The sequence below is a fragment of the Trichosurus vulpecula genome, chromosome 7 (assembly GCF_011100635.1).
Source record: "Trichosurus vulpecula isolate mTriVul1 chromosome 7, mTriVul1.pri, whole genome shotgun sequence".
In the NCBI taxonomy this organism is placed as follows: domain Eukaryota; kingdom Metazoa; phylum Chordata; class Mammalia; order Diprotodontia; family Phalangeridae; genus Trichosurus; species Trichosurus vulpecula.
In genome coordinates, this window is record NC_050579.1 from 201,859,439 (window position 1) to 201,883,195 (window position 23,757).

The window sequence follows — 23,757 nt, forward strand, 5'->3', positions numbered from 1 at the left end:
TCTGCAAATACTACATACACTCTTATCTTCCACCTTCATGACTTTGTACTTGCTGTACTGTGTGCCTGGGATGTGCTTCCTCCTCACCACTCCATCTTGGAATCCCTCTGGTTTCATTCAAGATTCATTCACCTCAAGGACCAACTCCTCTATGAAATCTTTCCTGGTTCTCCTCAGTCATAGGTGCACACTCTCCCAAAACCTTATATTTCATTTTGCACACATTCTTTGTGTATAGATTGTATTTCCCACTAAAATGTAAGTTCCTTGAGGGCAAGAACTTATTTTCCTTTGTCTTTGTATCCCCAGTACTTAAGCATAATGCCTCTTACACAGTATGCACTTAATAAATGTTTGTTGATTAATAAATATTTGCAAGAATATTGATAGGAAAGTAACAGCAGTTTCTATATCAATATATATTTTAGATGATGAGAAGATAGAGAAATTCTGTGAAATTCTATAAAGGGCTTAAGAGAGCCTTGGAATGTAACAGTACACATAGGAGAGGTTGTTGAAAAATTCATTGGAAACAGCCAAAATTAAGTGACAAATGAAATATCAGTTAATTTATCAATAAGCATTTATTAAGCTACTACTATTAGTCTTCTACTTACTAGGCTATATGCCTACTCTGTGTCAGAATCTGGTAGGCAATACAAATACAAAGAAAAACAAGATAGTTTCTACTTTCTACTATGATAGCTAAGGATAGGAGTGGATGGGAGCTGAACCTGGAGTCAGGAAGACCTGAGTGTGAATATGCCCCAGATATTTTACTAGATGTGTGACCTTGAATAAGTTATGTAATCACTCATAGACTTAGTTTCCTTATCTGCAAAACAGAGATAATAATAACATCTATTGAACAAGGTAGTTGTGAGTATCAAATGATCAAAGTGTTTTACAAACTTTTAAGTACTGTGTAAGTGCTATTATTATTATACGCTCCAGAATTTATTCTGTTGACAGGAACATATACGCATAGAAGTAAGTACAGTGTAAAAGTAAGAAGGTACTAGGAGGCTGGGGAATTAGGAAAGAACTCATCTAGGAAGTAGTATTTGGGTTGAATTGTAAAGGGAGCTAGGGATATTAAAAGGAGGGTTGTGAAGGGAGCACATTCTGGGGCTGAAAGACAAGTTATGCAAAGGCACAGACATGAGAGATGAAGTGTTGGTGAAGAGAACAGTAGGTAGTCCCAATTGGCTTGGAGCGTAGAGTGCATGAAGGAGAATAATGGATAATAATCCCAGAAAGTTAGGCTGGAGTTACATTGTAAAGGACTTTGAAATATAAACAGAAGAATTCGTATTTTATTATAGAAGCAATAGGAAGCACTAGCATTTTTTGAGTAGAATACTGATGTTGTTTTATCTGTGCTTCAATAATAATACCTGGTCCAGAAAATTTATAGAGGATATATGAGAGAGAGAGAAAGAGAGAGAGAGAGAGAAGAGGAGGAGGAAGAAAAGGAAAAGGGGAGTATACCTGGAAAAGAAATAACTTGTGTGGGGTACAAAAAATATTAATATTGTATAAGTAGTAATTGATTTATTATCTTCATGTATTCTTTTTAATGATTCAATTCAGACATCTTAACTTAGACTTGGTGTTTTCTATTAAGCATTTATAAACTTGTACATCTTATCCATAAATATGTTTTCACTAGAAAAATTGTGATGGAGATGTATATAAAGGTAAATCTATGTTTAACAAGTTAGGATGAATAGAATGTTTTTAGATTTTCTCAATTTGATATTCTTTTGTTAGCTGTTTTTTTCCTATTACTATCTACAGGTGACAATGTGAAAATTAGCTTAGTGCTTTAAGTTACTTGGTGTAGACTTAATTTTCTGTCTTTGTAATAAACTATTTCAGTATTTTAGCAGCTTTTCCTTATTGAATAGTGATTATCATTTTTTTTTCTTGCAGATCGACTATACTGGAACAGATGAAAAAGATCCCTGCAATAAATGTTTGTCCTGGAATGATACAAAACCCTGCATTTGTGACATAAACTTCACATTGGAACAGCCGTTTGAGGTCTGTATTTTGAAGGAGTTTGAGTAGGAAAAAACTGTGTAAATTTGTGGTTCTATAAGATATGAAAATAATTTTATATTTCAGTAATTTTCCCTTAAAGTACCTCATCTTTTTTTAAGGAAGCTTAAAATAGAGTATGTTGACCATATATTTTACTTTTTTGTTTAGTTCTTTGTACATTTTAGTAATCAATAGATACTAAATCATCCATGAAATAATGTGTTCAAATCCTGTTTTCCAAATAATTCAATGATTATATTTTTATATCTGAAATGTTGACTAAAGGCAGCTTACTTTATTTTAGACTCTGCTGTGCAAAAACTCGTGTTCTTAAATTACATAGCAATAATTTCTACTTGAACTCTCATTCATAATTTCTGTACTTCCTACTTGCCATTCTGATAAAAGTTGTATTATTTATTTTAGAAAGCACATTATTGTCTTTATCTGTATTACTTTTTTGTTAGATAAAAGAAAGACGAACATTGGTCTCATGTTCTTTTATAAGCAATTGCCACTTACTTGTCCTGTTTTTTTCCCTTTCTGCTTTTCAACTTCACATCCATTTCTTCTGATGATGGAGTTAAGATAAAAACAGTCTTCTTTGCAATCTGAATGTAAAGGTATAAAACTTCCTGTGGGACTGGAGAGCCAGTATTACTAGTTCAGTTTCCCATGTCACTTGAAAATAGAGCTTCAGTTGATTGTTTCCCAGTAGGTTAAATTATATTCACTGTTTGACATATTACATATGTTTTCTGAATGTGCCTTCTTGATTCTTTGGACTTAGAAACAGAAGTCGTTTTTCTTTCCTTTAGAATTCTAAGGCATCTGCCACCTCGTGGCTATTGATGTTATTGTATCAAAATGAGGGATGGATAACATCAACATCTCAGGAAACACTTGAAAAGTACAAACCTATAAAGATGGCAGGAATTTAAAGCCCTTACTATTTATCAACACTGATAACATGTAAACTCAACTAAAAATGTTAATTTTTTAAAAATAGTAGGCATATTATTAAGAATTTTACATTCTTACTATTGTTAGAGCAGCAAACCTAAGATGAAAAAGGATTGAATAGATTTTGAGGCTTCAGTTTCATATTCCTCTCCATTCAAAACACTTATTTCAGAACTTCTGTTCTACAAAGGTGATTATCCACAGATTCACTCTTGTGGGTTCTGTATTCCATCACAAGCCCACGCAGACTTTGTGAATTGGACTAAAGTACTGTCAGGTCACCAAAACAATGCAAGTAAGTTATTTTGTCTCAGTATTTATTGGAAGGTGCTTAATTTTTTTCTTTTACTAGATAAATTTACAGTGCTGTTTGTAAAATTGAATTATTTTTTATAGTTTCATTATTACAGTTTTATCACATCATAATTTCATGAATATTTGTAATAAAATTTCACTGTATAAATTGCAAGGGTTCCTTTAAACAATTTTTTTTCTCCAGAAAGCCAAGGCTTGTATAATTTGAGAGTTTTAAGTGGAAAACTAAATGACTTTTAATATAAGAAAATGTTAGAGGAATAAGAACTCATGTAGCCAGAATTCCCTTTTTTAATAATGTAGTAGGAACTAGAAAAGAGAAAGAAGCTCAGTATTTTGTACATATCTGTTCTTTTAAGGGAGATTCTGGACAGTGCCTCAATAATAAATAATTCATTTAAAATCATTTTTTTCAAAGTTGGCTTTATTGAACATGTTAAAATACTGTTTTATCTTGTCCATTGTTGAAGTGTTACATTAACTTTTGTATTTATAAATACCTTTATTTAGGAAATTTATGTAGTATACATATAAATGTGTGGAGGAATGATAATCAGACTGATACTGAAACAAAGTAAAACTTTTCTGTTTTGGCCAATTGGGGAGAATTCCCAGTTGAAAATAGAAAAAAATCAAGAACTACCTTATATATTTTTAAGATACAGTTTAAAAATTTGATTCTGGTGCCCCATCATTACATGCATGGTGACCCTGGGTCATCAGAAATCCTGCTGGTAGCACACAGACTCTAGCAGGTTCTGCCATGCTGGGAAGGTTTGGAATATACTTCTAGGGACAGACTATATTTGCTTTTTGAGAAAGGGCCTAGCTAAGTACAGAAAATCTCAGTACCAGTAGGCCAATCACTTTGAACTTTTTAGCCATGGCCCATCATGAGACAAAAATACAAAGTGGTCTTCTGTTCTGGGTAGCTCCCTTTTACTTGTGTAATAACAATGGCAAAATGGTGGATGAGGAGGCAATGGGTGCTAAGGGTCATGTGTGTTGAGCACGATGTCAGACACATACATGGCTTATGGGCCAAATGTGGCCCACCACACTTCCAAGTGGAGCCCGACCCATAATAAAATATAGTTGGGAAATATTTAATAAAATAAGTTAAAATACAATAAAACATAGATAATGTTAGTATGTGGTTCTCTAAGTCAGTATGCAACCTGTTGGGAATCCTTAAGTACTAGTTAATATCCTCTATTTCTATTTGAGTTTGATGTCACTATGGGAGAGAATCTGTAAACCATAACTTTAATGTTGGTAAGCTAAATGTGAGATTCTTATCTATTGACCACAGAGTAGATAGATACACTGTTTAAGGAATTGAATTATATTCATCTTGACATTCTTGTTGATGAAACCAGAAGACAAAAGAAAGTTGCAGGTATAGGAAAGGATGGCTTACTGGTTTTCTTTGGAGAGTCAGTTAAAGGAATTGCAATGAAATACATCATTTCATGGGACATTTAGTCATCTAGTATTGCAGTGCTCCTAATGAGCATTCTTTTTTTGTTTTAAATTTTTGTTGCTCTCTCTTGTTTTTGTATCACCTTTATTCCCAAATATATTCCTCCCCTTCCCCTAGACAGCAAGTCATCTCTTGGAATAAAGTATGAAAAAGGGAGGGGGAAAGCAATTGAACAAAACTAACAAATCCATCAACCAACTGTGATTATATGTATAATATTAGATAACCTGAGCCTTCAACTTCTGTTAAAAAAAAAAGGAGGCTGGCACATTTCCTCATCTTTGAGACCAAAAAGCCTGGTCATTATAATTATACAACATTCAGTTTTGGTCTTATATAGTTAACATTTACATCATTGTAGTCCTTGTATATATTGTTTTCCTGGTTTTGCTAAGTTTGTTCTCTTATCAGTTCATATAAATCTTCCCATGCTTCTCCAAATTCTTCATAGTCATCTCTTCCTAAGGCACAGCAATATTCCATTACATTCATGTAGCCACAATTTGTTTAGCTGTTCTTTACTTGATGAGTTTCTACTTCTTTGCATGATGAGGATTTACAAATTGCAATGAAAATAGTTGCTGCTCATGTCCCACCATTTTTTGCAGAGGATGAGGCAGAGAAAGGATATGAAGAATTGTACAAATCCTCCAGATTAAATCAACAAATTTGATAGCCAGTAATTTCAGTGCCAAGATAGGCATAAGGGAATATAGCTAAAATATGTTGGAAAACATGGTTCAGGAGTAAAAAAATGAAAGGCCAAAGGTTTTTTTAAGTCTATATAGAAAATCATGTCAAGGTATGGCATGCAATTAAAACAGTTCTAGCATGATCAATTTAAATTTGCTGTTGCTGCTAAAGTGTGGGCTGTGATACAAGAATGGACTTTGACACAGATTAAAAGCATTTCCTAAAGAAATTTAATTGATGTAAGTCAGTTGTCATAACAAGGAGATCACAGAGGCACCTAGAAATTGCCTCAACTAATGGATATTTGATCTCTTTGCCAAGCAGGGAGATATGGCAGCCAAAATCAACTCTAGTTTAGAACAATTTTTTATTTCTAAAGGCAAATAGTTGAAGATTTTGAGCAGCATTGCTTCCTAAAACAATGAGAAATAATACAGGAAGAAACAAGTTTGAGGAAAGCTTGGCAAAAAATCTTCATATCTTCATTTTAAAATCTTCATAAAAATCATCATTCAAAAATCTTCATGTGAAGATAAAGATTAAAAAAAAAGATAAAGATGGAAGAACAACCAGTAGCTCAAAATGGAAAAGATCTGTATAAGTTTTTATAACAAATTCTTTAAACTTTCAAGGATAATGGAACCAACACACAATGGACTACAGTGTTACATTCTTGATGGTGCTGTATAGAGAAGAAATGTGAAGATCAGCTGGTCTAGACCAAGTAAAGATATGTGCTAGAGGAGAAACAATTACTGAGGAAACTGAGAGATCGGTTGCCAAGTAATAAGTCTGAAAGAGGGGAGAGATATCAAAAGCTTGGAAAACAACTTAGGGCTTTTATTCTCACTTTTCTGTCTTTACAACATTTTCTTTCTTTTTTTTTTCTTTTTTTGAGGGGGGAAGGCAGCACAGTTGGGGTTAAGTGACTTGCCCAAGGTCACACAGCTAGTAAGTGTGTCATATGTCTGAGGCTGGATTTGAACTCAGGTCCTCCTGACTCCAGGGCTGGTGCTGTACTCACTGTGCCACCTAGCTGCACCCATAACATTTACATAAGAATAATTTACACATGCATTGCTAGCATGCTTGATGAATAAGTGAGAATGTAATGGACAGGCTTTTGTGAATATATTCAACAGCAGACCACATCTTCATGATTACAGAGTTCCTTGGAAGGGAGAGAGAATACAAGATAACACTTTATTGTATTTTGCCTCCGAGTACTGTGCTAGGTATTGGGGATACAAAGAATTAAACAATCCTTACTCTCAAGAAGTTTACATTTTAATAGAGGAGACCACAATTACATATATGTAAATATAAGCATATAAAGTGAATAAATTCGAATGCATACAAAGTTAATGCAGGGTAGTTTGGGAAATAGAAGACCTGCAGTTTGGGAAATCAGTAAAGGCTTTATATAGAAGTTGCTACCAGAGCTGCCTTTTGAAGGAAGAGAGGGACTCTGAAGCATAGATGAGGAGGGAATGTATTCCAGACATGGGAGGTAGCTCATGTAAAGGCATGGAGTCTTGTATACGAGGAGCAGTCAGTCAACAAAAATTTATTAAGCACTTAATATGTGCCAGGCTCTGTTGTAAGCCTTGTGGTGAGGGAGAATAAATCATTTAGGGAGGCAATCTAAGAAGTAGTGAGAGTTGCTGTAGTGAGAGTCAGCTGAGATTATGTAACAAATTTGTAGTGAACCCAGTCATCCCAGTGTTCACAACTTTTAACAGCTCTATTCAGCAGCATGTAAATCAGATGGTGGGTTGGTTGGTTTGATAAGGCATGATCAGTGATAGGGCCAACAGGTAAGGGTATTTGAGCATAGAGGCTGATGTAGAATTGAACTGATTCACCAAGAAATTGAGACAGGGAAGGAGAAATGAGAAAGAAAATTCAGCAAGAGCAGGGGTGGGTGATGGCCTGGGAAAGAACTGAGAGATGGAAGGATTAGATGTCATGGTGAGGAAGGAAAAAACCCCAAAACAGTGTTGGGGGTTGTAAGGCAAAGGGAAAGAGTATATGAGAAAAAAGTTATGATGAGATAAAGGAATTTGGGGTTCATGGACATAAAAGTAGAAAACTTGTAGGTGATGGCAAGGTTAAGGGTGTGACTGTGTATAGCTGAGGTGGGGTAGAGAAATAGATTAGGGGAATTGCATAGATTGAAGAGTTGGGAATTTAGGGTGTGTGAAGTGGATCATTAAGTATGTTGAAGACTCCTGGTGTGAGCTGCAAGCCAGGCTCTGAACTCAAATGAGGAAGGAAGGAGAATGTTCTGGGGATTAGGATAGGAAGAGAAGGCCCGTTTGTGAGGATCACAAAAGGCTGAAGGAGAAGTAATGTACAATGTGGTTGGATAGATTGAGGCAAGGTTGTAAAGCATTTTAAATCTCAAGGAGAGGAGTTTATATTTGATCTGAGAGGCAATAAGGAGCCTTTGGAGTTTATTGAGTGAAGGAGTAACAGTCAGATATGTGCCTAAGGAAAATCACTTCTCTGTCACACATTCTAGACCCTTCACTATCTGCTCATGGTTTACCCTCCTTTGGATGCTTTCCGGCATATCAATATCATCCTTAAATTGTGGCACCCAGAATTGAATACAGAACTCCAGATGTGGTCTGAACAGTATAGCAGAACTATTATGCCCTTATTTCTGAGAGCTCTGCCTGTCTTGATGTAGCCCAAGTCTGCATTAACTATTTTGGCTGCCCATATCATTCTGCGCATTTATTTTGAGTTTGTGATCTATTAAAACCACTAGATTTTTGTTATCCTGGAAAAAAATTTTTTGGATCTTGACTCTGTCATCCAGTATGTTATCTAATCCTCAGAGGGCTGTGTGGGGTATTCAGGGAAGATTAGCACCTCTGGCGTGAGGGCTTGCCAAGCCTTTTTCAGGGCTGCTCATCCACCTTTGGTGTCCACTTGGCACTCAGCTTTCACTTATAGTTCCAAGAAGCTATAGCATGCACAGTGGCCATACCCCAGTAAAACAATCCTGGCAGACAGCTAAACCAGATTGACGGTAACTGATTGGCCTCAAACTTGGTGAGTTAGGGGGATGTCTACCCCAAGCATGTGAATGGTGGATTGGGCATAAGAGAACGGTTCATTCTAATGGCTGTGAAGGTAGCTGAAACTGCTGTGTATTTGATGATTCCATGGTCTTCCCCTGCATCCTGGGCCATTGCCAGTTGTGTTGACTTTTGTCTTGCCACTGGACTTTGATGACTCTAGAAGAGACAGTAAGGCTGACAGCTTTATGCAACTCTGCCTCACTTAAATCCAATTTACAAGCAAGTCATCACCCTGTGATGTCATTGGTTCTCTTTGAAAATGAAGGATGAACAACAGTATTTCTCACACAACTACAAATTTGATAATCATGCTATCTATGCCTTTAACATTGATAACAGATATTAAATAACTCACAGCCTAACACTCCCTGTAAGGGAGATACCTTCTGCTGGAGATACCTTCCAAGTGAAGATTGAACTAAATGGGTGAAGAATTGCTTAGTGTTCAGAGTATGATATATATTTGGATGGACAGCCCATAGCATTTATCCATTTGGATTATATATTTTCCACCCCCTGACTTCTGAATGACATTAAATCCCTAGCCATCTTTAAACTGTACTCAGTGTACTCTTATACCTCTAATCTTAGTGGGAGAGTCAGAATACTTCTTTTTCCTCATTGCCATTACCAGACTCCTACCACCATTGTTCAGTAACATCTTCTCCTTTGAAGTTCATTCTGTCCACATTTATAACCCAATTCAGATCCTGATGACTGTTTCCTACTAACCCCCAGGACATTGTCCCTCCTTTTTCAGTGGGTTTGTTGCCTGGCATTCAGTCCAAACTCTCTACCCCAGATTTTTCCCTCATACTAGGGGACTTCAATATACTTGATGATGTTTCTTCAAATACTCTTAACTTCCCAGTTCTTCGGTCTACTCAGCTCCCATTACTACATCTCTGTTCCCCCCTAGCTGCACACAGGGATTACCATACCCTTGCTCTGATCACCTACAAGCGTTCCACCTCCATGTTCAGGAACTCTGAAATTCTTCTATCTGTTCATAATCCGCAGAATGTGTTGCAAGGGACCTTGGTAGACATCTAGTTAACTCATATATGTAGGAATCCCCATAATAACATACCAAACAGGTGGTCATCCAGCTTCTTCTTTAAGAGGTCCAAGGAGGGGAAACTTAACCGTATCTTGAGGCAAGTTGCTTCACTTTTACATGGCTCTAATTGCTTCCTGAAATTGAACCTAAATTTGCCTCTTTGCAATTTATTTCCATTTGCTCCTGGTTTTGTCTTTTGGAGCCTGATGGAACAAATCTAACTCCTCTTCCACAAGCCAGCCTTTCAAATATTTGAAGATAGCTACCATGTTTTCCCTGCTGAGTCTCACCTACTTTTGCCTAAACATGCCCAATTCCTTCAGTCTGTCCTCATATGTCATGAAGTCAAGGCCTTTTACCATCCTGATTGCCCTCCTCAGGACAATCTCTTGTTTATCCTTGCCCATGTTTCTTGAACAGTAGTGTCCAGAAATGTACACAGCATATGGCAAAAGCAGAGTAAAGTGGGGTTATCACATGCCTGTTCCTGGAAACTATGCTTCCTTAAAGGAGGCCAAGATTGCATCACCTTTTTGACTGTCACACCATACTGCTGATTCAAATTGAATTTGCACTCCACCAAGACCCACACATCTTTTTCAGAATAACTGCCATCTATACTTACAGCCTTCCTTATCTTTTTGTGGAGTTGGTTTTTTTTTTACCGAAGGACAACACTTTTATCCCTATTGAATTTAATCTCACTAGATCTTCAGTCACTCCATCTCTCTCTGCTTTATAACTCTTAACTTATGCTTCATCCTCATTTTGACCTCTAATCCCTCTATCCCTGAGTATTTTCCTAGGCTATCACCTCTACTTTGTTTACATTCTCTTCTCTTCCCAGTCTCAGCTCCTTGTGAGTCACTTCAGTTTTGTGCTGTCTTCTGTTTGTGAATACCTTGTTTTGCTATCCTATCTGCTCATACCTTGCAAAACCCAAAACCTGGATTAATCCTACTGTCTGCCTGCATTGAAACTCAAAAGTAGGGACGTGGAGGAAGTCAAGCAACTGTACTGACTGTAGCCACCACAGATTTGTTAACTGGGCCCTCACTAAAACAAGAAAATCTTTTTATTCCTCCCTAATTGATTCTGTATTCAGTTGACCACAGTGACTATACTAAACTTCTTTCTTCAAGCCTCTTACAGCACCACATCCTGTCTCTTTAGGTGATGACCTTGCCTCATACTTTACCATGGAAGTCAAAGCCATTCACCACGAACTTCCTCTTTTCTTGTCATCTCACATTTATCTGACACTGTCCCTCTGACACCATCTCCTATAATCTCTTCTTTTACTTTAGTCCCTAAAGAGGTGGCCCTTCTTGGACGGGTTAGCCTCTCTGCACATACCCTTCTTTTTTCTCTTGTATAATGTTCTCTATTCTCATCTACTACCTAACTCCTGGCTTTTTTCTGACGCCCACCTGACTTTTCCCCCCATCACTAAAAAAATACCCAGTTGTTATCTTAGATCTCTCCTCCTTTTCTTAGATAGACTCTTTGTGGAGTGGGGAAGAAAACCCACACTTGGTGCCTCTACTTCCTGTCTTCTCATTGTCTCCTAAACCTGCTGTTTTGACTTCTGATCTCAATACTCAGCTGCTTTTTTGAAAGTTATCAATGATATCTTAATTGTCAAATCTTATGGCCTTTCCTCAGTCCTTATCTTTCTTGACCTCTTTGCGGGGTATTTGGCATTGTTATACGCTCTCTCCTTGATATTTGCTTCTCTGAATTTTCTTGGTTTTCTTCCTTCCTGTCTATACATTCCTTTTCATTCTCCTTTGCTGAATCTTCATCTATGACTCAGCGCTTCTTAAATTGTGGGAAGCAACACCATATGGGGTCACGACCCATAGTTTAAGAGGCACCAAAGGGGTGGCAAGTGGAAAAAGTTGAAGAGCTGTTGAGTAATGTTCACTAACTATGTGTGTTCCCTTGGCTTTGTCCTGAGCCCTTTTCTCTTTTTCTAAACTCTCTCATTTGGTCATCTTCAACTATCTCTATGCCAGTGACTAAAAGATCTATGTGTCTAGTCCTAGTCTCTCTCCTGAGAATATGAGTCCATATTACCAGTTGCTTGGATATGTCAAGCTGAATGTCATATGGTCATCTAAAACTAATAAACATGTCTAAAAGGAAATTTATTATCTTTCTTCCCAAATGTACCCATCTTCCAAACTTCTCTCTCTCTCTCTCTGTCTCTCTCTCTCTCTCTCTCTCTCTCTCTCTCTCTCTCTTTCTTCCTCTCTTTTTTTTTTCTTTTTCCCAAGGCACTACCATGGTTCTAGGTTACCCAAGTTTACATCCTTGGCATCTTCAACTCTTCACTCAGCCCATATATTAAGTCAGTTACCACATCATATCTTGTCATTTCTATCTCTACAGCATCTCAGACATTTATGTCCCCTCCTCTTTACTTACACAAACACTACCCTAAATTTTGGCCCTCATCAACTCTTGCCTGAACTATTATAGTTGACTAATTGGTGTCCCTTCCTGCCTCTCTTCTTCCCTCTCCAGTCCATCCCATACTGTCACCAAAAGTACGGTTCTGACAGTATCACCTTCCTACTCAGTAAACTTCAATGATCCGCTTACCTCTAGTATAACATCTAACTGGATTGTCATGTGTGGTCATATGAAACTTAACATGTTTTGATGCATCAGCATTCAAAGCTCAACTTGATCACTTTCTGTCTCTCTAATTTTCTTACGCATTTCTCCTCTGGCTGGTGAAAGATGAAGTAACTGAGGAAACAAAGGTTTGAGCTTCTAAGCATATTGATTTATTAAGCAGTGTATACCAAACCAGGTCCCTCAGCTTTGGCACTAAATCCAGAAAATGGGGAGACAGATTTTCATGTACTAAAAACAATCAGTCAGATAAGACCAATTAATTAAAAGAAAACAATTAACCAGGATACAAAATTGGGTAATCTGATTTCTAATTGGAGGAAAGATTAGGGACTTTCCAAGTTGAGAGGGGAAAAGAGATGTCCCAGTGTCCGTATTCAGTCAAAGGACCATGGAAACGATAATTGATTGACTAGAACGGGGCCAGTTTTCAGATAAGACATGGGTTGCTGGAGATATATGATTGTGCGAAAACTCCTTGCATCAGTGTATGACTCTGGGTTTCTGGTCAGCATAACCTAGGTCCTTAGTTTAGGGTCTCCTGGCAGCAGATAGAAGTGATCCAAGCTTTCCAGTCTCAGAGGGTTGGGTTCAAACAATGCAATAAAGTTTTCTCACAATTCCCATAATTGAATAAGGTTTCCTCACACGGCAGAAATTGGACTAGACCCATAATTGAATAGAAAGGGAACTGACCCAGCTCCAGAATTGAGTCACAAGATGGAGTCAGTGTGGTTTACTCAATTCTCATTACCACTTGCTGTTCAAATTTCCTCACTTTCCTCCATGCACTGTAAGGTCCAGTCATGCTGGCTTACTTGCTGTGTTTTTCCGTACACAACACTTCATCTCCCATTTCTGTGCCTTTGGACTGGCTATTGCCATGTTCCATTAAGATTCATCTCAACATCTACCTACATTCAGCAGGGGGCCTGCGCATGTTCTCTAAGCTATTAGTCCCTTTTATTAAGGAACTAGTGTGTTATGCTAATAATTATTAAAATTATTAAATTATGTAAATTTATATTTACATTTTGTGTATGCCTTGACTTTTAACAACTTAAAACTACACTAAGACTTTTGGGACACCCTGTATATGGACACATGTCCCTAGATGAAATGTGTGCTTCTTGAGAATAGGGACTGTTTCATCTATGTCTTGTATCCTCAGTGCCTGGTACTCAGTAGACACTTAAAAATGCTTTTTGTTTGATCGCACAGATTCTGAAAATGAGCTAGAATTGTGGTCCAGAATTGGCTAGGAGAGTAGATTTGTCTGTCTTTGAGAAGTGGTGGGGTTCTTTTAGTGGCTTCAAGCTTCTTCCTGAAACAAAGGCCCGTCCTTTTTAATATTAATATTTTCCTTGCCTTGTATGTCTTCAGAGAATTGTTGAAGCTGGAGGTTACCCAAAAATCTGTAGTCACGTGGTGGGTATGAACAGGCTGCAACACATTACAAATGAGGAGTTGTGCAGGAGATTAGGTGTGAAATATATTGCCAAAGGGTCAGGTGTACAGTGAGACTGAACCGGCCACATGCTCCATCCATATCCAGGACCTATCCAGATGTGTAGAGGACTATTCCCCAGCTTGTTGGGTAGATCCCTTGTGGTGAATTTCTGGGAGAATATGGACTAGAGTTGCACAGGATAGTAAGGCATGAATGGATTGCAATCGGCATCACTGGAGGGACTACCCACATTGAGGAAGTCATAGATCTGTTACATTGCAGGATTTTAAATTTTAATTAAAGTTAGTAACACAATCTAGGATAAGAGTTTTCCCTGTTAGAACTCCTCAGGAGGGGTGATTTAGTGAACAGATGATTGATTTCTTAATACCTCAGTGCATCTGAGCTCATCAATGTGGGTATTCCTTCCATCAGTGTTGGTAGCAACCCATCCACACTTTCTCATCCTGTGTATTTCTTGTCCATATTCTATCATAGATCCTCCACAGAAGATCCATCCAAAGTGCTGGAGGCCTTTCTCTAGGTCTTATACCATTTCGTGAGTACCAAAGTAGCACTCAGGCTGTCCATCTTGTCATCTCTTTCATTATATGACCACCTCACCTCTTTTTTCAATCATGTATTTACTCAGTATCATCATTTGTCACTTCTTGTACATAAGTCAGCACTGGAAATAAACTTAAGCCTTCTTGTGCCCATTTTCTCTCCATTAACCTTTGGGTCAACTCAATCCATGAAACAAAGATCAGTTGCTTACTGGTGGGCCCTTCTAACCTATTTAAGGTTACTTTAAAACAATTTTCCTTAAATTATTGCAAACATCTCCTTTCAGTCTTGTTTACTTGGTTAATTTGCACTATTTTCAAAGAAATAACTTGCTAATAAACAAAAGCTGATTTTAGCCCAGAACCTAATTAAATTATTTCCGATTTTCAAATTAAATTGGAAGTGAATGAAGTATGCATATTAAAAGCCATCCTTTGCTAACAACATATTCAGTGCTTCATTATGTGGAGGTGATCTTAACCTCTCAAAGCCATACCAGTGGTACAAAAGCCTTAGCAGGTCCTCCTACACTGAAATGACTTCAAGTCCAGTATAAGTTTGGAGAGATGTCACCAGGTCTGGCTGTAGGATGATGAATTTTTCAGCCATAGCAACTCATGAAGACTATTTACTAAAGAAAAGGTGTTTTGCAGTCTGTATCGGTGGAGGGAATAACCATAATGACAAAATCATGGATCTTTGAAGTGCAAAAGAGTCATGCTAAACATAAGGCATCATTCATACAGAAATATGCATTTTGCTTCAAAATTTTCAGTCTTTGAAATAAAATCTTTTTTTTTCCCCTCCAATCTCCACAGGGATATGTGTTTATGTATTATGGACTATCTAATTTCTATCAGAATCATCGTCGCTATGTGAAATCTCGAGATGATAGTCAACTAAATGGAGATCTTAATTCCTTAAGAGTAAGTAAAAATAATGAAATACAAGCTGGTGACACTAGTAATATCACCACTTGCAGTTTAACAACCAAGAAAATTATTTGTGGGAAGATTTAATGTGGAATTAAAGGACAATATTTTATTGCATATAACAGTTTTTGTAATTAAATTTTCTAGAATTTGTGCAGTCTAACATTTTCTTCCAGGGAAGAATCTTCAGGTTGTGGTTAGTACACTTTTGGGGGCTTTAACTTTATTGTCATATTTTGTCCTATAATGTTGAAACCTGTAATTGGAATAAACCAGAATACATTAATCTTGTGCTAGATTTAATGGTTACATTTTGGATGTTACCATCTATTTTAAAAGATTTATGTAAATAAGCTTAAATTGATATTGGAAATTTTATTGGAATTATACTCGTACATGGTGCTTTGTTTTCTAACTCAAATGCCAATCAGGAGACCCTGTATTTCTCAATGTATAACTTGCTTTAGTGATGTTTTGTGTCCTTTATATCCTGTTCTTGACAGTTTCATTAGTATCCAGAATATCAAGCATCTTGGGATGCTCTTATTGAGCATGAGTTGAGACTTGAGAATATGAATTGGGAAGTTTGTTGTTGCCCAAAGTCACGTTCCTTGGCCTTCTACTGCATCCTTATCTATAGAAAACCAAGAAAAGCTTGATTTAATACCCTTTCTATGTATTCAGGGTCCTGATTCAGTTTAGAATATTGGGGGCCCTTAAAAGCAAGGAAGGGAATTTTTATTTGATCCTGGGGATAACAGGGAGCTATGGAGTTTATGGAATGGGGGAGGGGTGATTAGATCAGACCTGTTCTCTAGGAAGATCAGCTTTGAATAGAGGATGGACTAGAGTGGGGAGGGATGAGACAGGGAGACCAACTAGCAGCTCCTGCAATAGTCCAGCTGTGAAGTAATGAGAGGATGGACTAGGATGGTGACAGTGGAAGAAGAGAGAAGGAGAAGTATAAAGAGAGATGAAATGGAGGCAGAAATGATAGAATTGTACAATCAATTTGATAAGGGGAGGTGGAGTGAAAGACAGTGAGAGTCAAGGATGACACCTGATGTTCAGGCCTGTATCCTGGGAGGAGAATGGTCCCCTTGACAGTAACAGGGAAATTAGGAAGAGAAGAGGGTGGAGTGGGGAGTGAAGGTAATGAGATCAATTTTGGGCATGTTGAGTTTAAGATATCTATGGGACAACCAGTTTGATAGTGACATTAGGCAGTTGATGATAAGAGACTGGACATCAGGAGAGAGGTCAGGGCTGTATCAATAGGTCTGAGAATCTTCTCCATAGAGATGATGATTGAATCCATGGGAGCTGATGAGATTGCCAAGTGAAATAGTATAGAGGAAAAAGAGAAGAGAAGAGGGCCCAGGGCGGAGCCTCCCAGCACCCCCCAGAGTTAGTGGGTGTGACATGGACGAAGATCCAGCAAAGGAGACAGAGTAGGAGTGGCCAGACAGGATGAAGGAGAACCAGGAGAGGAAAAAAAAAAAGAATATTGGGGGCCCAGAGAATGTTCCAGGGGATCCTTGCATTTCTGAGTTTCATGTAGGAGTGAAGAGATCCTCTAAGATACTGTGGGATACAAAGTAAGTTCCCAGGACTATATATGACTTGATGGATTTCATTTGAAGAGTGATTATCCTTGCTTCTAAAAGTGGATAGAAGGGAGCTTGCCTTCTGATACTTTGCAGTAAGCAGATGTTCCTCCTGTAAAAAGAAAAAGTATCTTTTATTGATGTCTTTTCATATCACATTTGTTTCTGATTGTGGTGCTGAGAAACAACGTGGTATAATAGATAAAGAGCAGTCTTGAAACCAGGAAGATGTAGCTTCAAGTCCTGCCTCAGACTCTGTGCTCTAGACAATTCTCTTAAGATTACACAGTGCTCTAGGCAACTGTCTAAGACTAAGTTATAGAGGAGGTGCTGACTTGCATTGTTGGAGGGAGTTTCTTTACCTAGAAGTTTCCTATACCAATGAAGTCACAGGTCTAGTCCCCTGCCTTTTATCCTTCTGTCTAAATCTATCCCTCCCCTATCAATCCAACCCATGTTACAAAGATTAAAAAAGAAAGATGGGGGAAAAAGCAGTTCAAGAAAACTAACCAACATGTTATTTGATTCTGATGAGTATTTGCAATATTCTGTGCCCATAGCCCTTCCTCTCTACAATGCAAGGATTAAGAGGTATATTTATATATTTTCTCAGCTTTCCTCTAGGGCCAAAATTCTTAGTTATTATAATTTTAAGATTTTCACTTTCCTTTGAGGGAGGAAGTGGTTCTTTCCATCTACATTATTGTAGTTATTGTATATAATTTTCCTGTTTTTACTTTGTTTATGCTCTAACAGTTCATATATCTTCTCATGCTTCTCTGAGTACTTTTCATTCATGATTTCTTATTATACACTATCACATTACTATATCACAATTTATTGAATGTTTCCTCATCATTAGGCATCTGCTTTGTTTGTTTCTAGTTATTTGCTACCACAGAAAGTACTGCTATGTACTTTGGTCTATATGGAATTTTGGTATATATGGAATCTTTCTTTCTGTCTTTAACCTCCTTGTGGTATATGCTTGCAGTGGGATCTCTGGGGCAAAGGATGTGGATATTTTAGTAACTCTTAAAAAATGTAGTTCCAAGTTTTTCTCAGAATAGTTGGACCAGTTCACAATATCACCAACAGTGTGGTAGTGTACTCGTCTTTCTGAAGTCCTTCCAACATTGGCTATTCCTATCTTTTGTCATCTTTACCAATTTTGTTAAGTATCAAGTGGAAGCTCAGTTATTTTGATTTGCATTTACTCCTATTAGTAATTTGTAGAAATCTTTGTATAGCTATTAACAGTTTGTAATTCTTATTTTGAGAACTATTTTCTTTGTATCTTTTGACCACTTATACAGTGAAATGGCTTTTGGTCTTATGTATTTGTGTTAATTCTCTATATGTCTTTCGTATTAGATTACTATCAGAGACAAAACTTTTTTTTAAATGCTTGCTTTCTCTTATCCTTGTTGCAGTGATTTATCCAAAAGCTTTTCAATTTCGTGTATGATGCAGAGTTGTCTTATTTTATCTTCTGTGGTCTTCCACTCTGTGATTAAGGACTCATTCCCTAGCCATAATTGGGGAAGAACTCTCTCCACATCTTTTGTGGAGTTACCCTTTGTGTCCTCTATTTAGGGCACATACCCATTTTTAACTTATCATGATATACAATTTAAAAGGTTGGTCCAAACCCAGTTTCTAACAAACTGCTTTCCAATTTTCCTAGCAGTTCTTGTAAAATAGGGAGTTTTCAGGCAAGTTGTTCATGGTATTGTGGTTATTGAGCTCTGGATAATTAAATTCAGTTCTCTGATGCTTGTTTACCTGGTTGGCTGTTCCACTGATCTTCTTTTCTATTTTTTCTAACTAGCACCCAATAGTACTAATCCCCTTTTGCAAAGGTCCAAGTAACATTACCAGGTTACTTAAGAATGTATTTTTAAGACCATGGGGCTCACAGAGACTCAATCTTTTTGTGTGTGTATGTAGCAACTATTGTAGTGGAGCAGTCCTATTATGTGTACATTTTCCTGTTCCTTCTGGAACAATTAACACATTTTTCAGTCTGTAGGTTACTTTATAGGTGAGAAATAAAACCTCAAACCAACTTGTCTATCAGAAGTAATGGAAACAATAGCATTGCAAATAACTGGCGAAGTTTATGTGTTCTTTCCGCTCTGCCACTACCCTACTTTTAGGTCTTCAATATCTCTTACCTGGAATTTTGCAGTAGCTTCCTAATTGGACTCCAGTTTCTTCTCTCCACTCTGCTCTGTGTTTCACAGTTTCCAAAACAATCTTACTTAAAGCACAAGTATAACAATAGTATTCCGGTGCTTACGAAACTTCAGTGGCTCACTGTTGCCTCTAAGATAAAACACAAGTTCTTCAGCGTAACTTTTAAAGTCTGGCTCCAGCCTAACTTTCTATGCCGATTACATATTATTTCTCTTCACATACTTTATGTTACCTTGCTTGCTGTTTCTCCATGTCCCATCCTTCTGCCTTTGCCCCATGCTTGGAAAACATTTCCTCTCTCATTTCTTTCTCTTAGAACTTGTAGCTTCCTTCAAGCCTCATGTACCACCTATCCTATGATAAGCCTTTTTTGATCCCCCTAGAGCAGTGGTGGTAAATTTAAATAGAAACAGACTATACATAAAGATCCTTGAGAGCTGCATGTTGACTTAGAAAACCACAAATTAATATTGGCTGTGTTTTATTGTATATGTATTTTGTTAAATATTTCCTACTTACATTCTAATTTGGGTTTTGGCTGCAATGCTGTATTTGACACCTCAGCCTTAGAGCACCGATTAGTTGTTAGTTCTCTCTCCTTCCTCAAATTATTGTATAATTATATGTTTTCTTGTTTATATTCACCAATAAACTATATGCTTCTTGAGGGCAAGTTTTTAAATTTTTTTGTCTTTATTTTTTAAATTTAAATTTTGTTTATCTGTTTATTTTGAAATTTAAATTTTTATATTTGTATTTGTCTTATGTCTTATTTTTGTCTTTGTATCTTCAGTGCCTAGCACAGGGCAGTGTAAATAGTGAAACGCTTATTAAATTAGAATTATCAGAAGCTAATAAATTCTTGCCGTGAAATGTATCAAAATGCAATGACTACAGCAATGTAATTGAAGACAACGTTAAACAGCAAGAAAATTGAACTAAAATATAATGGACTGCATTGTTAAAGTTAAAGTACACATTTCCCCCTTCTTTTAATAAATGTTATCCTATAAAATTGGAAAGTATCATGTGCTATTGTTTGCACTTGTTATCAGGTGCTTATGTGTAACTGTTTTCAAGGAATGCACTTTGAAGGAATTTCAGCTGTGTAGAACAATATATTAGTTAAAAATAAATTTTAAAAATAAAAACATTCATGAGGTAGTATGACATAAAAGAGGCAGTATTATATAATGGAAAGAGCCCTGGATTTGAAGTATAGGCTGGACCCTACATCCAAGAGAATAAAAAACTTCTGTAGCAAAGATACTCATATAAAGTTGTGATGATTTCTTCATTAATTGGATGTGGTACTTTGTGGTACTTAATTAGGCCTATCAACAGTGTATTATTATGTCATATTTATCTTTGTATGTCATCTTGTTCTGTGGATTAGACACCTAATAAATGCTTCTTGTTATCCAAATGATGAATTCTTGAAGACTAGACCATATTTTAAATAATAGATATTATCTTTTTGATGTGCCTTTAGGGCTTCCCTAAGGATTTAATAATATGAATGATTTGCATAATTTACATTCAGTAATTGCATCACTGCAGAAAAATGCAACTAATTTGTGAAATCCTTTAAGTTTTTGTAAAATAAAAAATTCGAGGAAAGACTAGTAAGGATAATAATAGTAGTAGTCCTTTTACTCCTCCCTACTTGATTCTCTATTCCATTCTCAGAAGAGATTGTTTGAATTCTTTTGTTCTCTCCTCAAACCTCTCATACTGTCTCCTTCAATTTCTTAGCTGATGACCCTGACTCAGATTTTACTGAGAAAATAGAAACCAATTTGCTGTGGACCCTTTATTCTCTCCTTTTCTCCATCTCAAAGTTCCTTGATGTAATCCCTCTTCTTTTCAAGTATCTGATATAGAAAAGAGTGGTCTCTTCATGTACTCTTTATTCCATCTCCTCCTACCTTCTATAGCAGATTGCCCTCCACTGTCATCCCCTCCTCCATTATTTTTTAATCTCTCCCTGCCTACTGGCTTCTGTACTGCTGCATATAAAAAAGAACTCTCTAGACCTTGCTGTCATCTCAGCCTCTTACCTTATTCAACCAACATCTCTCCTCCATAGAAACCATAGTTTGGCTTCTGACCTCACTCAACTGAAATTTCTCTCCTCAGAGTTGCTGGTAATCTCTTGTAATCACCATATCTAATGGCCTTTTCTCAGTCCTCCTCTTTCCCTTACTCAACTCTGTGTTATTTGACACTTGCCTATGCTCTTTTCCTGGATACTTTGTATGTGACAAATTTTCTCTTGGTTCTCCTACTTTGTGACTATTCCTTCTCAGTCTCCTTTGTTGATTCCATAGCATGCTCCTTAACTGTGTGTTTTCCCTAGGGCTTTGTCCTGTGTTTTCTTTCTACCCTTTCTCTTGGTGACCTCATCAACTCCCATGTGTTTAATTATTATTTCTATGCAGAGGACTCCCAAATCTTTTCTTATTCTAGTCTTAGTCTCCGTCAGTCATGTGTTTCCATATACCTACTGGATATTTGAATCTGGATGTCCCAATGACATCTTTATCTTTTCTCCAAATCCTACCTTTCTTCAGAATTTTCTTATTTCTATGGAGAATACTTCTATCCTTCCGCATACCCAGTTTTACAACCGTGGTGTTATCTTTGTCTCCTAAGTGTCCCTTACCTCACATATCCAATTAGTTGTCAAATGTAATTTCTACCTCTACCTCACATCCATCTTCTCCTTTCCAGTCATGCAGCCAACAGCATAGTTCAGGCCCTCGTCATCTCTTCCTTGGACTATAGCAATAGCCTTCCAGTTGGCTCCCTGCCTTAAGTTTCTCCCATCCCCAAGGTGTTTTCCCCAATGACAACAGCAGCAATAGCTAGCATTTATATAGTACTTTAAGGTTTGCCGATTATTTAATATAAGTTATCTCATTAGATTCTCCCAACAACCCATGCTAGGAAGGTGCTATTATTATCTCCATTTTACAAATAAGGAAACTGAAGCAAATAGAGTGACTTGGCCAGGGTCACACAGCTAGCAAGTGTCTTAGATTGACTTCAGTTGGACCCAGGTCTTTCTGACTCCCAAGTCCTGAGCACTATCCACTGCAACACCTAGCTGCACTCCCTCCTTACCTCTACCTCGTAAAGTCCCTCATTGCCTTCAAAATCCAGCTCAAATGTATTCTTTATGAAGTTTTTTTCTAATCTCCCCAGGTACTAATACCTCTTCCCTCCAAAAAAAAATTACCTTGCATTTATTTTATTATCTAAATACATTTTATCTTCCACCAATAAAATGTAAGCTCTTTGAGCTTAGAGGCTGTTTGATTCTTGTCTTTGTATCCTTAGTACTTAGCCCTGTGCCTGGCAAAAAGTAGACACTTGGTAAAATGTTTGTTGATTGGTTTTTTAAATCACCCTTCATAGCCCCAGTGTGTTTACTATATATGTACACATTGTTGAGGGAGCTGAATAAATAAGAAATCTGGAATGTAGTGATGTGAATTATCTTTCAAACTGTCTGCCTTCTCATCTACTTACTCCTGTTTCCAGCACAGCCTTTGGGGCTATGATTGCAAGCCATCTATGTGTTAGGGATGAGTAATATGTATTTTCCATCTTTCCTGACCACCTCAGGGAACTTGATAAGGGAAGAGAGGTTCAATATAGGGGCTTTTAATGATACATAGCAACATGAAACTTGTCAGTACACATTTATTATGTGTTTACTATGTGCCATACACTGTGCCAAGTGTTGAGAATACCAGTGCAAGCAAAAAGAAAGTCTCTGGGCTCATGGAATTTGAATTCTAATGGGGGAAGACAACACATGAAAGAGAGCTGAAAGGCAAAGATAGTGGTGGGAGAAAGAAGTTTGGAGACTGGAGAAGAGTGAAGTAAGGGACTGCAGGGGCAGTGGAATCTTCCAGGGTGAGAAAGCTGCCTGGACATGGTGGAGAAGTCTGGTGAGTTAAGAGCAAAGATGGGAAATGAGTAGTCACACAAAGGATCACAGATTTAGGGATTGCAGAAACCATCTTTTCTGGTCCCACCATTTTACAAATGAAGAAACTTGAGGCCCTGAGAAGTTAATTGACTTTCTCAGGGTTATATCAGTTTTAAGTAATAATGCTGAGATCTAAACCAAGTTCCTCTCTGATCATAAGTAGAGTTATGTCAATTCCTAATTCTTGTTGTATAGACAAAATAAAAAACAATATTTAAGCGAAAGATATGAAAGAAAAATTAGTGCATATTAGTGCATTTTTCATATTGTTTCAATTATTATATAATAATACTGTACCAATATAAGGTTCTCTTTTGAGAGTACTTAAAGGGAAACATGTTTACAAGCTTATACTTTACTAGTATGCTGAAATTGGAATTATTTGGGGATAATGTTTATATGGCAGTGTTAACTACCTACTTATTAATATTTTCTAGACAGATTTAGAGAATTTAGATCATGGTTTAGTCAATAATGTTTGTCTTTACATTTTTCTTTGCTCTTCTTTCTTTATAAAAATCAGAACCCCAGTAAGGAGTGTGAGCCCTATCGCAAGGATCAAGATAAGCCAATTGCTCCTTGTGGAGCTATTGCCAACAGTATGTTTAATGGTATGATCTTTTAAACTGCTGCTTGTTTTGAAATCTTATGACATTCTATATAGTCTGTTACAAATTTAATGTTCTAGTAACACATGGATAGGACTG

At 37.1% G+C, this 23,757-nt stretch overlaps 1 protein-coding gene across 1 annotated transcript in view; it reads left to right on the forward strand.

Moving 5' to 3' along the window:
- TMEM30A (transmembrane protein 30A) overlaps nucleotides 1–23,757 on the forward strand; it is a 55,276-nt gene that overhangs the window by 22,930 nt on the left and 8,589 nt on the right. The window contains exons 2-4 of the mRNA XM_036766210.1: nucleotides 1,936–2,046; nucleotides 15,131–15,238; nucleotides 23,574–23,661. Coding sequence (XP_036622105.1) covers nucleotides 1,936–2,046; nucleotides 15,131–15,238; nucleotides 23,574–23,661 — 307 coding nt within the window. The remainder of the gene's footprint in view (nucleotides 1–1,935; nucleotides 2,047–15,130; nucleotides 15,239–23,573; nucleotides 23,662–23,757) is intronic.